The sequence below is a fragment of the Diadema antillarum genome, unplaced genomic scaffold (assembly GCF_040938485.1).
Source record: "Diadema antillarum isolate AM-2024a unplaced genomic scaffold, OU_Dant_1.0 scf00000230, whole genome shotgun sequence".
Classification (NCBI taxonomy): Eukaryota; Metazoa; Echinodermata; class Echinoidea; order Diadematoida; family Diadematidae; genus Diadema; species Diadema antillarum.
The window spans coordinates 12,501-28,767 of record NW_027271119.1 but is presented as its reverse complement, the minus strand read 5'-3'; the positions used below and the strand labels follow the sequence as shown (position 1 = coordinate 28,767).

The following is a 16,267-nucleotide window of genomic DNA, read 5'->3' as shown; positions in this document are numbered from 1 at the left end:
TTCCTTGATCAGCTGTTGTTTTGTAATGACAGTTACCCTGCTAGGGTGATTGCGAAAGCGCCACCCATCAGAGCATGCCTTCGCGACTTTGAATGTGGAATTCCCCACACCGCCTTACAAAATGTACATCGGCTGTGTTGTGGAGTGAGCATTTAGATGTAGGGCCTACTCTGTATTTATCTCAGTGGAAGGAATGACAACGTATTTAAAATGGGTGAACATTTTTGTTTTACGATGATGCCATCGACATTGCCTGTGTGTTGTTGCCCTCTCCATTCCACTGTACAAGAAAATCTGGTCAACTGTGCAAGATGTAGCATGAAAATTGAGACATGTTGTGTGAAGTAACTACTATACGGTATATGCGTGAAATAGCTGTCGGTGTCGTTTCTTTTGTTTTATCTCCACATACGAGCTTTCATTGTGATCTGTCAGGTAAAGTTTTTTTAATGATATTTTTATTAGAATTGCGTTTGATGTCACCATAGTTTTCACAATGAAACGAATACAACATTCAACTAAATCAACGTAATCAAACTGAAAAACTTTTGCTTAATCGCACAAGATATACAAATGAAAGGACAATATGACATGAAAGCCTGCTTAATGGTACAAAATAGACAAATAATGAAAGGATAGCATGGCGTGAGAGCCTCAGTAAAGTAAAATCTCAGAAGCATTCTTGAATTGATCAAACGAAATCCTTTTTTTTAAAACATCAAAATCATAACCCATGTCAATAAATCCACCCTAACCACGAATCCCCCACCCCTCACACTACAAAACTCATCCCTGTCCACACATATCACACACATAGGCCTACACACACAAACACACACAAACACAAACACACACAAACACACCCACACCCACACACACACACACACACACACACACACACACACACACACACACACACACACACACACACATATAGTTCTTTTTATTCATATTGGTCAGTAACGGAGCCTGCATTCAGCTTCTTATACTTCCCCTGGGGTATCGCATCCACTGTCAGCAGAGGTAACCTATACAGAGCGAAAACAAACACTCATTGTATAGTGTCTTTTCTAAAGGGTTTGTGAATCTCTCTTCATTATAAATGCAATGTGTTCTTTTTGTTTGCTAACTATGCGGGGGGGGGGGGGGGGCGCACTGGTCTACCCAAGTGAAAGGGTCTACTGGGGGCCCCGTCGTAGGGCCTACTGCTCCTATAAAGTGGGGGAATCGACGCCACGAAGCCGGGTTAAGTATAGAGCAATAGAAAGAGAATCAGGGTTAGGAACCCTCGGAATTACCGCAGTTTTTCGTGGGTATGTATCGTCCCTCATTTTAAATGCGTATTCTATGTAAATTTCTTTTTGTTTGCTGAAATTGTACAGATACGTGTTGTATATCATTATTAAGCCAGATCTCTTATAGCTATGGGCCTAGAGGGTGTTGGCGTGGGGCGCATCCCCCTGACGACCCTTACAACCTATCATTCTAGATCTGCAAATTAAACGAATTGTGGACAGGTTTATGTGCAGAAACTTTCATGTGTATGTGGTTAGTTGTTTTGCCCTTTAAAGAATAAAATCGCTCCAAAAACAAATCAACTTCAAAAGAAAAAGAAAAATATTTCCCACAGAACTATACAAAAATGGAAAAAAAATCAGAAAAGAAATTAGAAAGATATGATATTTTGAAATTTCATCTTTTTCGGGAGACATTTCTTGACCAATACTTCAGCAAGTTGACGATGGACGGTCATGTTCTCACAATTTTTTTTTTATCAATTTCGTATGGGCCTATAGAAATGACAAAAATCTCATATTTCAAAATCCAAAATTGAAAAAAAGAACAAATGTTAAATCTGACATATATCTTTGTGTGGGAACCTCTTTGTATTAGCTAAACATAACATTTCCCCCCGAATTTCAGATATGACATAGGGCCTAAATGGAAAAAAGAAGAAGAAATGTTCGAGTTACTATGTATCACATTATTTTGATGCTTAGGGCCTACGCAAAGTTAGTTGTATCCCGAAACATTCCTACGATATAAAAAAAAAATGCAATGAGGAGATATCAAGACCGAATTTTCTCGATAAACCATAAGAAATGATTTCAACTATTGCTCACACTTCGTATATATAACAATACTTATCATTGATTATCCTGATAAATATTTCTTTTTTTTTGACAAGGCTTGGGTTAACCATGTTCATGTAGGCCTACTCTAAAGAATGTTCCATTGTTCATATTTACTGTAGTGATTTTTGTCTTTTAAAATCAAGAAAACATATAGATTATAGGTCTAATCTATGTAGGCCTAAATTACCAAAAAAAAAAAAAAATCAATGTAAGGTAACTGAATCATGATCATTTGTGGTATGAGCGGTCATTTCTTTTTTCCTTTTTTTTATAGATAAAATCTTTACGAATTATCAAGGGGAAACTCACCACAATCTCACAAACTTGAGGTTGTACCAAGTAGGTACTACTAGGCGTACTAGTACCCAGTGGCGTATCTAGGGAAAACGGCGCCCGGGGCAAGCGCGAAAATTGCGCCCCTAATTTCTGAAAAAGACTAGTGTTCAACCCCAACCCCATCCCGGTAGAGACTTTAAGCAAAGTTCACATGATATGCTTTTCAAGCCCTTAAAAGGGGTCTTTTGAGGGTGATTTAAATGTAATGAATTTTTTTTATAAATTTCGGCGAGCGAGCGCAGCGAGCGAGCCGAAAATTTTCGTATTTCAGCTGACAAAACATGGAATTCTTGTCATTTTTTGCTTATCAAATCGTACAATTCTAATCAAGATAGTGACGGCCTTATAGATAACGATTTATCTATACCAACAAACTGAGTACTTTAAAAAATATTCTAAACCAGAGGGGCATTTCATGAAGCATTTTGTCCGACAACTTGTCGCACAAAATTAGTACTTTCAGCCAATCAGAAGCAAGGATTTCAGTAGCTTTTAACAGTTTGTCAGACGAAATATCTGACAAATTGCTTCATGAAATGCCCCCCCCCCCCCCATGTACGCGCGAGTGAGCCGAAATTTGTATATTTCCGCGTCATCATCACGTTTTGTACTTATCTCCTTTTTAATTTTGATAAATTTTGGCGAGTGAGAGCAGCGAGCGAGCCGAAAATTTTTGTATTTCAGCTTACAAAACATGGAACTCTTGTCATTTTTTGCTTATCAAATCTTACAATTCTAATCAAGATACAATGTATAGTGACGGCCTTATAGATAACTATTTTTACCAACAAACTGAAGACTTGAAAAAATACTCTGAATTAGTACGAGCGAGTGAGCAGAAATTTGTATATTTCCGCATCATCATCACGTTTTGTTCTTATCTCCTTTTTATTTTGATAAATTTTGGCGAGCGAGCGCAGCGAGCGAGCCGAAAATTTTTGTATTTCAGCTTACAAAACATGGAACTCTTGTCATTTTTTGCTTATCAAATCTTACAATTCTAATCAAGACACAATGTATAGTGACGGCCTTATAGATAACGATTTTTACCAACAAACTGAGGGCTTGAAGAAATACTCTAAATTAGTACGAGCGAGTGAGCCGAAATTTGTATATTTCCACGTCATCATTACGTTTTGTTCTTATCTTGTTTGATTTTTTTTTGGCGCCCCCCCCCCTCCCCGTATGTTCGGAACCGTTGGCGCCTTCTTTTGATCCAATTGGCGATCGCTTCAGAACGAAAGAAATTGCAGCCGCTGCTCAGTGAAACATTTTGTCTGCTAAATATAAAATGACATGTGTGAACACAATAGACATTGTCATTTTGTTGGCTTCATCATCAAATTTTGTTCTTACCTTCTTCTTCTACATAAAATTTAGAGAGCGAGCGCAGCGAGCGAGCCGAAAATTGTATTTCAGCTTACATAGAATTCTTGTGTGAACACAATAAACATTGTCATTTTGTCCGAGTCATCGTTATGTTTTGTTTTTATCTTTTGTTGATTTGGTTTTCTGCCCCCCCCCCCCCCCCCCTTTCCGGTGAGTTTCTTCTTCTTCTTCTTCTTTTCTTTTTTCTTTTTTTTTCTTTTTTTTCTTCGTTTTTTCTTTTTTTTCTTCTTCTTCGTTTTTTTTTGCGCCCCCAAGGAGTGGCGCCCGGGGCACGTGCCCCCCTTGCCCCCCCCTAGATACGCCACTGCTAGTACCTCCTTGGTTGTACCAGGGAGGTGTGAGAGAGACTCTCACACCTCCCTGGTTGTACGTATACGTATCATTTCACACGACAGGGCAGAAAACGATAGATTTTTTCCTCAATACGCATCTTGCGGGAGCTCGGCGTAACCTCGTACATGTCTATTTGGTACAAAACTTGCATGTCAACAGTCATTTATCTCCTTTTTTCAGTTTGAGGACTCTATGATCCACAATAAAAATGTAGTACATATTCAAATCACACAAATTATTATTTTTAAAAAAATATCTAATTATATTTATGCAATGTGCCTCTGGAAAATATAACTGATATCAGGCTGGTGGTGCAAACCATGGCTGATGATTATGCGCGGAATATTTGGATTGTACACATACCCTACCGTACAATGTACGTACAGTTGTACATGTACACTCTGTACGTACTTTTGTACGTACAACTAATTAACTGTACACGTACTAAACGATTGATCTAGCTAATGCCGAAAAAAACAATGCAATGACGGCACACTGGAGTTGAGCTGGCTGGAGCATCTGGCATCTGCTAATGGCAATGCATTTCTTATCCAGTAGTAAAGTAGATACATGTATCTTGAGTTTTAGCGCAATCTTCCGTTCGATCGGCAGTAGACTGCTTCTCAGTTTGGTGCTATTCTTCTTGTTCACAAGAACGGTAACGCCAACGGACATGTTGACTGAGTAGGTGAGTAACCGCGACCATGACCAGCCCGAACGCGAAATGGAGCGTCGGGCCGGCCTGGCTGGGCTGGGGCGGGGCGCCTGGCTGTGGCGTAATACACGGTACGGTAGATGTTTGGAAAGATTAGAGTAAGACACAAGAAGAGAGGTTGTGTCCTGAGAAAAACATGTAAAAATTTAATATGTAAACGATCAATGTATCTTACAAAACCTGTCGAGGCTAGGCTAGGGCAATTAACAAGTTAGGTTGCTGCATTGCAAATATTAACCTGTATAAAGTTTGCATGATGTCGTGGATGTAGGCTGGCTTGTGTTGTATACTTGGGTGACCCGCACCTCGCCATAGTTAATATTTATGCATATTTGAATCACATTTCGACACTGAAATTCTATGAAACCCCACTCACATACAGAAAAAATGCTGAAGATTCCAATTGAACTACAACTAAGTTCACTGTTGGATGCCGGAAATTTGCAGCTATGCCATCCTCATTAACATTAACGCGAACGATGCGGAATAGTTGTGTGCTAAGGAAGGGGCCCGCAACTCGCCACCCGCGCTCCCATGGCATAGGATAGACAAAGAATGTAAAATACGTGTGTGGGTGACCGTGAAGCTCCCATAGACAAGCACGTAAAAGATGCGTGCGGGTGACCATGATGATACTTACAACATATATATTACACGCATTCCCAATAAACATTTAAAATTTTTGCGAAAAACTGCTCGTTTTTCACCACAGTTTGCTTGTTTTTAGCTCACCTGAGCCAAAGGCTCAAGTGAGCTATTGCGATCGCCCTTCGTCCGGCGTCCGTCGTGCGTCGTGCGTCGTGCGTCGTCCGTCGTCCGTCGTGTCGTCGTGCGTCGTGCGTAAACTTTTTACATTTTCATCTTCTTCTTGAAAACCCCAAGACCGATTTTCATCAAACTTGGCAGGTAGCATCCCTAGGGGGTTAGGAACTCAATTTGTTAAAATGGGCACCATGCCCCACCCAGGGGGCCCCCAGGGGGGCCCAAACCCCCCAAAATTAAGGAATCTGTAAAAATCTTCTTCTCTAGAACCAGAAGTGATAGAGCTAAGTTAATACTATGAGTTAGTACATTGATGACTGTAGTTTCAAGTTTGTTCATGGCAGAATCAGGGGTGCCCCCCTTGGGACCCAGGGGAGGGGGGTGGGGAAGGGTTCTAATGGGGCCTAAATTGTACATTTTCATCTTCTTCTTGAGAACCCCATGACCCATTTTCACCAAACTTGGCAGGTAGCATCCCTAGGGGGTTAGGAACTCAATTTGTTAAAATGGGCACTATGCCCCACCTAGGGGGCCCCCAGGGGGCCCAAACCCCCCAAAATTAAGGAATCCGCAAAAATCTTCTTCTCTAGAACCAGAAGTGATAGAGCTAAGTTAATACTATGAGTTAGTACATTGATGACTGTAGTTTCAAGTTTGTTCATGGCAGAATCAGGGGTGCCCCCCTTGGGACCCAGGGGAGGGGGTGAGGAGGGGTCCTAATGGGGCCTAAATTGTACATTTTTATCTTATTCTTGAAAACCCCATGACCCATTTTCACCAAACTTGGCAGGTAGCATCCCTAGGGGGTTAGGATCTCAATTTGTTAAAATGGGCACCATGCCCAACCCAGGGGGCCCCCAGGGGTCCCAAACCCCCCAAATGAAGGAATCTTTATAAATCTTCTCTAGAATCAGAAGTTATAGAGCTGAGATAATATTAGGAGTGAGTACATTAATGACTGTAGTTTGAAGTTTGTTCATAGGAGATCCAGGGGTGCCCCTCTTGGGTAGGGGGGGGGGGGGGTGGTTGGAAGGGTCCAAATGGGGGCCTGAATTGTACATTTTCATCTTCTTCCTGAAAACCTCATGATGGATTTTTGTCAAACTTGGCAGGTAGCATCCCTAGGGGGTCAGGATCTCAATTTATCAAAATGGGCACCATGCCCCACCCAGAGGGCCCCAGGGGGCCCCAATCCCCCCAAATTAAGGAATCTTTAAAAAATTGGGCCCTTATTGTACATTTTCATCTTCTACTTGAGAATGCCTGGTCAAATTTTAATTTAGATTAGTGACTGCGTGAAAGGTGAACTTGCGATACTCAGGTGAGCGCTAGACCCGCGGGTCTCTTGTTGTGGTAACCTTGCCAAATTTCAAGTATTTTAAGGGATACTGAACACAGTCCCGGGCGTAATTTTTTGTTCAGTGCGCTTGTAACAATTTTAAGCCGGGTGGCGGTATTCGGTCCCCTGGCGAGGTGCGGGCACCTCTCTATATTTAATAGTTGTAGAAAAATTTAAGTTGTAAATTGTGGTTGGGTGTCCAACACATCGACACCCTAATGTTTTTCTATCAATAGAAACTTCAGATATCTAAAAAAAAATACATTTTACTCACATATGTCAAGAAAATACTCTGAATTCACAAGTGTGCATTAAATTGCCATTTGCGTTACACGCTTCAAGATATTCAACTGCTTCGAACGCGTGGGGTGTTATTTGACACACTCAATTGCGCCGTAGTTTTGAAACCAACACCCCCACCCTCCATTGACAATACGTGTGAAATGCATGTAAATTAATGCTTTTCCTATGTGCCATTCATAATCTACGGTATCATTGTTTTGCTGTTGATCTTGTTTATTATCGGGTTTTTCAGTAATATTTGGACATCTTCACATCCCCAAGAAGAATGCAGAACCACTGCATGTAGTCTCATGCGTGGAATGTTCGTCCTGTACGCGCAATGCAGCAAATAGAGGAGTGTCGGTTTCAATGTACAATGTCGATGTGTTGGACACCTACTATACTTACAAAGTAAGTGTAGTTGTACTATAGCGCCTGCGGGGACCAGGAGTCGGGACATGAGGGTTATGAAGTTCTATTACTTAGGTGATGACTCAGGAGACAAAGAGGAGATGACAACAATAGATTTACACTTCTACTGTGTAGAACCCAAGCATACCAAACCATCAAAGACTGGAACACCCTGCCTATTGAAACCAAAAATATGCCATCTTCTAAAAAATTTCAATCGTCCTTTGGAAGCAAATCAAGCTGTGTCCACACCACACTAACATTAACACTAACTCGTAACAGTAACACTTACTTGGTCATGTCTGGACGTGATGGTGATGACAGCGATGTCAGGTCAACATTCTGAAGATTCTGAAGGTTCTGAAGACTCATTTACATTTATTCAATTTATAATTTAGCTCTACACTAATTACAGTGAGCATGGTGAGCAATGTGGGTGCTAACATGCATTTGTTGAAGCTTAAATTTTACCATATAAATACATCGTCTGTCTAAGATAAGTCGTGCTCTTGATTTGTAACCCCAGACTCTACTCTTAAAAAATGCAGTTCACAAATAAGTGTGAAGATTAACAATGCTTTTCCATCAAACGTTCTACTACTACATGTAATACTAGGTACCATCATGAACTTACATTGTAGATCCTTATGAATAACTTCTTTTTTGTTTTGTGTTTCTCATTGATTTCAGTTGGCGTGCAGCTTGACACACTTTGCTCTGAAACACTGGAGACTCGTATGTCAACGGGACATACAAAATGACAAGTCTCTATACTCATAGAGTAGCAGGACCAAAGGAGTCTTCTTACTTTCCTGTGGTACAGCCAAAAACTCTTGATGCTGGTCCTAAATCAGCACATCAAAGTGAAAGGCGCCCCTTCAAACTTCCCCAGACGAGGAGTGTATTGTGGTAATGTTTAGTCCCTGTTTATGGACAAATCATTTTATGGTGTAATGATGTCGTACAGTGATATTCAAAAGACAACTGAAAATTAGTTTTTACAATTTGATCTTCTTTTTGAAAACACTGGTGTGATAGAATGTACAAATGGGCACCATACCCTCCTGGAAATTCCCCCAGAATTCCCCAGGTTTGCTATGTTCATCTTGGATAATAGTCTGCAAGAATGTGTGGAAGGTGAACTTACAATACTCGGGTACATGCGAGACCCTGGGTCGCTTATTTTGTATTTGCAATTGATCAGTGAGCATCTAAATTTACCGGTAGTCAACATCAATATGATATGACTACATGTACAGATATGATGTCAAGGAATTAGCTGACAAGTTTTCGAAAGTCACTAATAGTCAAAATAAAAACAAATAGTCCAATACTCCATTCAAGGTCTTGGCTATATTAAGGATATATATTTACAAACATTCTCCAAGGCAGAGGAAATTACTATCATTTTTTTTTTTTTTTTTTTTTTTTTTTTTTTTTTTGAGGGAGGGGGCAGGGGGAGAAGGGTGCAAATTCAAGGTAAATTGTGTTGTTTGTTTGTGTGTTGTTGTTGTTGTTGTTGTTGTTGTTTTTTTTTTTTTTTTTTTTTGGGGGGGGGGGGGGTCAGGTGCTAATTCCAATGTATGGAATGGCTACTACAGGGTCCATGAGAACACCACTCATTATAGTGGGAACAGTGAGATATAAAATCTATTTTCTGTATGTTCTCATAGGGACCAGACACCGATTGGATCACAGAGTATTCTTCATGCTACCCAGAACAGGTGAGTGAATTCAGTGGATTAAGAAATTAGTTGAAACTGCTGGTTGTGAATGCTCTGTAAAGTGTATCTCAATCATACAGTTACTTATGGGATGAAGTTTTTTGAAAAAAACAAAAAACAACAAAGACTTTCTAAGTGGCTAATAAATGTTATCAAGTGGTTTGTTTATCTTATCTTTCCCAAATACATTCACATTGAATGCTTTCATGATGCCCAAAATTCTAGTATATTTTTAAATGCAGACTTGCATTCTATTGAACAGTTATATAATGCATTCGGGCTTTGATTGCTATCTAAGTAAGTGAAGTCTTGACAGTGATGTCAAAAGCACAAAGAATAGAAAAGTTCCTCGTGTCTGTGTGTATGTTACACCAGAGAGGATGAACTTAAGATGTTTAAGAAGAAATACCTAAATACAGGTAGCTCACATATTTTGGATCAAAAATTTATCCTCTGGTGATTGGTTGAAAGAGCTTCACATGATTACCGTATAGGTATTTTCAGCTATGTCAGAAAGTTGACACCCCCATAAAGTACTATTTGCAAAATGATGTCACTTTTATGACGACATGTTGCAAATAGTATACTATTTGCAAAATGATGTCACAAAGCAATTATTAAATTGTGCGCAGCTTTGTACCCGTATACAAACAATTGTGACATCACAAAGCAATTTTGGCATTGCGCACTGCTTGTACTGTCACTCTGTGAAATGTATCAATTTCTAAAAAAACCATTGTGATGTCATAAAAACAATCCTGACATTGCTCATTGCTTCGCACCGTGCGTCGCGCTTGTCAAAGACATCACGTGCTGCAGCATGCTTCTTAGGTCAATGTAGGATCCCTTCACAACGTCGCATCCACCATACGACTTCTCGCTTTGTATTTCCCCCATTTCCCCTTCTTTTGTTTGAATTTTTGATCCAAAATATAAAACAAACATACTTCGCCTAATTTCGAGTTTCCTGTTCAAACTATAAGCCTCGGTGCCTCCAAAAGAACTATTAACAGTTCTTTTGGAGTCAGCTCTGCCCATAGTTTTAACAAGAAACTCAAGGCAAAGTGTATTTGTATACTATTGAATTTACCATTCCTAGAGTCCTTTATTTTTGGCTATCACAATGAATGTGCAAACAGATAAAAAAAAATCACCAAATGCCACATTACAATGAAAGCTTCACCCCCCCTCCCCCCCCCCCCCCCCGATTCTATTCCTCTCACATGTAGCTCGCATCGTGTGGTGATTGAATGTCAAGCGATGTTCCTTATTGGATTTCGAGTAAATTCTGAGTTTCTGTCATTGTTTTGTGTGCAGGAAGTCATGTCTGTACAATAATGTAGCAACTGGTCATTTGAAAGAAAATAATCATAAATCTATCATAAGATTTTGACATCATGGCAAAGCTTGGATTTTCTCTGCAACTTTGCTCTTTGCCTGTCCAGCATAACAAAAATCAATAAAAAGTTAAATGGATTTGAAAAACAGTGTTTTCCCGAATCATGCCTGCATTGCAGGGGTTTTTCACCTTTGTTGTGTATAAAGAGTTAATGAGTGTGCTGATTATGTTTACTAGTCTTCACAAATTTATCATAATTAGACAAGATGCCCTTCCATGAGCTTTTACAGATCTTGATTTGGTCTTATTTTAGAGGTTTGCAATTGTTACACAGAACATGTGTGATACTTTGCCACTTTATATATGATAGTAATTTCCCCAAATCACTCACTATTTTCCTGACATTTATCTTAGTTCTCCTGTGGTTTTTTTTTTTCTGAAATCAGGCTCTTATTGCTTTGTATCACCTTGACATTTACTGTTGTGTACAGACGTGTCAGTTATTATTCACAACGCACATAAAAGTTAGAAAATTATTTGTTTTGGACTGTCAGATGATGTTAACGTAGAATGGAGGAGTATTGTCAATGCTGATTTCTTATGGGGCCAAAATCGCATCCATAGGCAGAATATGTGCTACATCATTGACATCTTGGCAAAAGCCATCCCTGCTAACAAGCTAGCCATTTTTTAAAGTACCCTGTGCAGCTTCCAGAAAGCGAGCGCATTTCCAAGCCCATCATTTTTACATGATAGTAGTGATTTGTTTTGTTTTATTTTGTTATTTCCTTATAGAAACATATCACTTCAGGTCTCTGAGGCAGCACTAAGGTTGGCCCACCGACATGCCCAGCAGGCTGACAGCAAACCATGCATGGGTTTCCTGTTGGGATCAGTTCAAGTAGATGCAGGTGATAACACACATTTCTTTGTTTAATCTCGATTTGGTTGCCTTATATATATGAAGATGGTGCAATGCTCACTCACTTTGCCAGGTCTGTGGGAGTCAAAGACCCGGTAGCGTGGGGATACCATAAAGTGGGAAGGCTGACCTGGCCCAGTTATATTCAAGAATCTCCATAACAAATTGTGTACAGCACTATTACTGATCTCAGTGTAAGTACACAGAAGTATCTGGACTGGAGTTGACCGTTACTTATAGCATACGCCTCGATGCACATATTCAGTGACGAGTGCTTTTCACATTTATTGAATGTAAGCCGATGGGCGAATGAATCGGGTAAACCATGTATCTCCATACTACTGGTCCTTAATTTACCCCTACATACACATGCTCCAGGTAGTTTTCTTCCTTACCTTATATGCAGTTACTGGTACACTATATTCACTATACACTCATAAATCTAAATGCAGGCAATTTAGCTTTATGTCTTCTTTTGTAGCATATTTTGATTCTACTTAGGATAGCATCACAGTTATAGTAACTTTGGTCCTGGTGTAATTTAAGGTTGAGAAAGATTTACATCAGTGACAGTGATAGGTCAATTTTGTGAAGACTGCCAACATTGAAATCAATGTATAAAAGAGTGGCCTTAAGCTGGGTGACATTTCTGAAATGTTGCTTTACGAATGTACCTGTAGTTATCTTTAGTATCCAATTTGTTTGTTTGATCACAAGTTACAGCAGAATTTGTGGTTAAGTTGCGCACTTTGATATTTCAGAGTAAGAAGTGAAACGATAATGTGCTGCATAATGTAAAAGCGACACGTATAATGTCTTTTCCAAGATGGTTTAGATGGGAGTGAGATGGCGATTTGACAGAGAGGAATACACTGTACGAAACGTTGCTCATTGACTCTTTCAGATGAAGATGGACTGAGAGTAACCCTGGATCGGTTTGACCCAGGAAGGACTATCCCTGGGCGTGCCTCCTGTCTCCCAACAGCAAAGCTCCCTGGAGATTTCCTGGTTCCATTCACTCTATTCCTGGCAGAGGGAGACATCTCAACCACACACCGAGTGGAGGACTGTGCAGTAGCCTTCAAGGTTTGTAGCAACCAGTTAAAGAGGAAATCCATCCCAAACATAGGTATACTCCAAAAGAAAAAAAAAATCCTTCCAGAATGATACAAGAATGACAAAATTTGGATACGAAATTAAAAAAAAAAAGATCAATGACATTTAGAAATTTCACATTTTATGGGAAAACATTTCTTGACCAGTCCTCATGAATATTCAAATGAGCACTCTATTTAAATCGTAATGCACCCTTTAAATAGAGAACAGACCAAATGTAGTCATAAAATTCTTTCCCTGCCACGACAAGTTCAGTGTTTTGCACAGTGAGGATTTGGGTCTGTCATGTGTCGTGTGTCATGCGTAAACTTTCCTTACATTTTCAGAACAGTCCATGACATATTTTAACCAAACTTGGCCGGTGGCATCCTCGGGGTAATAGGATCCCTATTTGATCAAATGGGTACAATGCAAACATTTTCTGCATTTTGATGTTCTCTTGAAAGGCATGGTAAAACTTTTTACCAGCTTATCAGTTGTTGCCGGCGTGATAGAATTTAAAAATGGACCCCATGGAGGCCCCCAACGCCCCCAAGTTAGCTGTGTTCTTCCTAGGCAATAGTCTGCAAGAATGCATGGAACATGAAATCATGATATTTCAATGAGTGCTAGACCCACTGAGGCTTTGTTTTTGAAAATTATCATTTTAAAAGAATTCATTGTGACTGTCAATTCCATGATATCAAGAGTTTTATGCCATTTAGAGGTCAAAGGTCAGTCTAATGTTAATGCCAGTTTAGATTCAAAATTAAGTACAAAATGGTCTACTTGATGTATGGTATGTATAACGTTTCAAAGGTATTTTGTGGAGTGCATGCACATATCAGCCAAATTTATGTATGATTCTTTACTTTGCTTTTAAGATAGAAAACAATGACATCATCATGCGATAAAGGAGTACTATATTTGTAGTGTCATAACCATTTTTGTTTTAAAACAAAAGCAAATCAAATGACTTATTTTATACATTCTAACTTTAACCCTCCCCCCCCCCCCCCCCATACAGCTGTTGGAGAGCAACTACAGCAGCCATGGACCAGTAGATCCCTCCAAGAGTCTTGCTCTTCGTCTACGTTGCCGTTGCCACAGCAGTGAGGATGATGTCACCTTCTGTCTGCACTTTGGGGCTCTCACCATGGCGACCAGATTTGCTGCCACACCCATCAGACCAGTGCCTTTCATACCAACAGCCCTGGCAAGGAATCTTTTGGGACCACTCCCACTCAGTGATGTACAGGGTGCATACAAAACAGGGTAAGACTGCAAACCCTCATTCAGTCTTCATTCAAAGTAGTTCTCTGGGAATTCTTCAAGTGCAGGATTTATACAGGTCTTCAAAAGTGCTTCAAGTTTACAATTGTATTAATGCTTTGCCATTTAAAAGTACTGGCAATGTGCACGAAGTTGGAAACAGAATTTTTGGATTGTATTTGATTCCTTTTTCTCTTTTTTTGAAATAGAGAAATAGATTTATAGGTTTTTGACAGAAATCTGTATACATGTTTCTGGTGCAAGTGAGCTATTGCAATTGTTCACCATGCCTTATGCGCCATGTGTAAACTTATTCACATCTGGTGACTTGGTTTTGACCAAACTTGGTGGGAGTCATCAATTGAGGAAGGGGAATGAAGGGAGGGGATGACAGTGTGTACAAGTGGTAATGGTGCCACCAGAGATCCCCAAGGATGGGCCCAAATATCTGAAGTTAATAAAATTCATAATTTGTTACTAGCAGTGTGATACATTATTGATACAAGTCGAAACTACTGTTGGCCCCTTCAAAGTTACCAGTAGCCCATTCCTGTGCAAGTAATGCCTTGTACACTTTGATGCTTACACTGTACAGTTCGACCTCGATTATCCGGCCTCCTTTTATCCAGAAATCTTTGTTATCCGGATGCGTTCACCTAGTGAAGGACTTTTTTTTCATCCAAAAATTGAGAAAAAACAGTGACTTTAACATCTTTTCATGGATCTATTTCACTAATTTCATAAGATGTGCATGATAGGTTTCTCAATATCTAATGAGGTAAAACATGTATGATTTTCACATAAAGATGTACATTATTTTTGTGAAGAAGGGACTACAATTTTGCACAGGCTAGCATAGATTACACCACCGTTGCGGGGTATGCTACCTGCCTAGCTGCCAGTGCACTGGGACGGCAACTTGGAAGGCAGCTACAATTGTATATGTGTCTCCCATATCCGGCCAATTCGCTCATCCGGATGAGCGCTGGTCCCGACATGGCCGGATAATTGAGGTCGAACTGTACTTTTTTCACCTTTGAATAAGAAGGTGAAGAGAAATGTCGGTACATGTTTCATGATGATAGTTGTAAGATTGAATCCCCCCACAGTGAGGGGAAATGTAGGAGATTAAAAAAAAAATCTATTATTTCATGCAGAAATGAGTAGGCAGCAGCAGGTCAGGAAGCTGTGTGCCATCCACAGAGTAGCAGTCATCTGAGACTTGCAAAGTGGCAGACCACAGTGCAGTACAGGTGCCATGTGTACTCTGATGTTCTCTGCATCCCTTTATTTCAGGTTTATTACTATGGATGAGACGAGGAAGTTGTTGCTGCTCCTGGAGAGTGACCCCAAGGCAAGCACATTGCCCCTTGTTGGCATGTAAGTATGGCACCATGGATACCATCATTTTCTGTATGGCTCTCACTAGTACCAATAATTGTATAGCTAGCTGCTAGCTGAGTTCAACTTTGCAGGTAGTAGCTGACATAGGTATAGTGTATACTGCTGTATTTTACCTACCTTTAGCCATATCTGTATGTTAGGCTAAATTTGGTGACAGAATACAAAACCAAGAACTGTGGAGAGAACTTTGCTTATTCTCTGTTGAAGTACTGTAAAAGCTGTTATTTTGGCAAGGGTGCAATTTGTGTGAATTTTTGCAAATCACTGTTGAGCCGTGACTTTCCCAACATGCAAAGACATCGCCACCTGATGCTTTAGTGGAGTGAATGGACATAATGCATTAGTGCACTTATGATAGCCTTGGTATCAAATCGCGAGAACATCCTGCAAAAAATGTCTGTGGCCTCATACACGAGAATATCTGTATGCAAAAATAACACCTTTTACAGAATGGATACAGGTATGATCTTTTCGATACCATGTGCACACTAGATGTATGAGAGGGATTAAGTTGAAATGGGCCCCTCTAACCAATAGTGAGCGTTTACAAGCCAAACAAGCGAAATAGAGGGAAAAACTCCCATCTTTCATAGGAAAGTAAAATGATCTCAATAACCAGCATGCAATAGTTGGTTTGTTTTACATTCCTGCAAGAAACATTAAGAAGTATTTGATTTTATACAATGTTCAATAGGTGCACAAGTGCAGAGGGAGAAATATCATTGAAAGTTTGCACTACTTGAGGAAGGGCTGTTGACAGAAAGCCATGGGTCCTAAGCTTGAAATATAGGGCATTATGATTGTGAAAT

The 16,267-nt window shown here is 39.9% G+C and overlaps 1 protein-coding gene across 1 annotated transcript in view; it reads left to right on the top strand.

Moving 5' to 3' along the window:
* The first annotated feature begins 10,246 nt into the window (after positions 1 to 10,246).
* Positions 10,247 to 16,267, top strand: part of LOC139724788 (uncharacterized) — an 18,115-nt gene continuing 12,094 nt past the window's right edge. The window contains exons 1-5 of the mRNA XM_071635904.1: positions 10,247 to 10,263; positions 11,561 to 11,676; positions 12,592 to 12,773; positions 13,810 to 14,057; positions 15,351 to 15,434. Of these exons, the coding sequence (XP_071492005.1) occupies positions 10,247 to 10,263; positions 11,561 to 11,676; positions 12,592 to 12,773; positions 13,810 to 14,057; positions 15,351 to 15,434 (647 nt within the window). The remainder of the gene's footprint in view (positions 10,264 to 11,560; positions 11,677 to 12,591; positions 12,774 to 13,809; positions 14,058 to 15,350; positions 15,435 to 16,267) is intronic.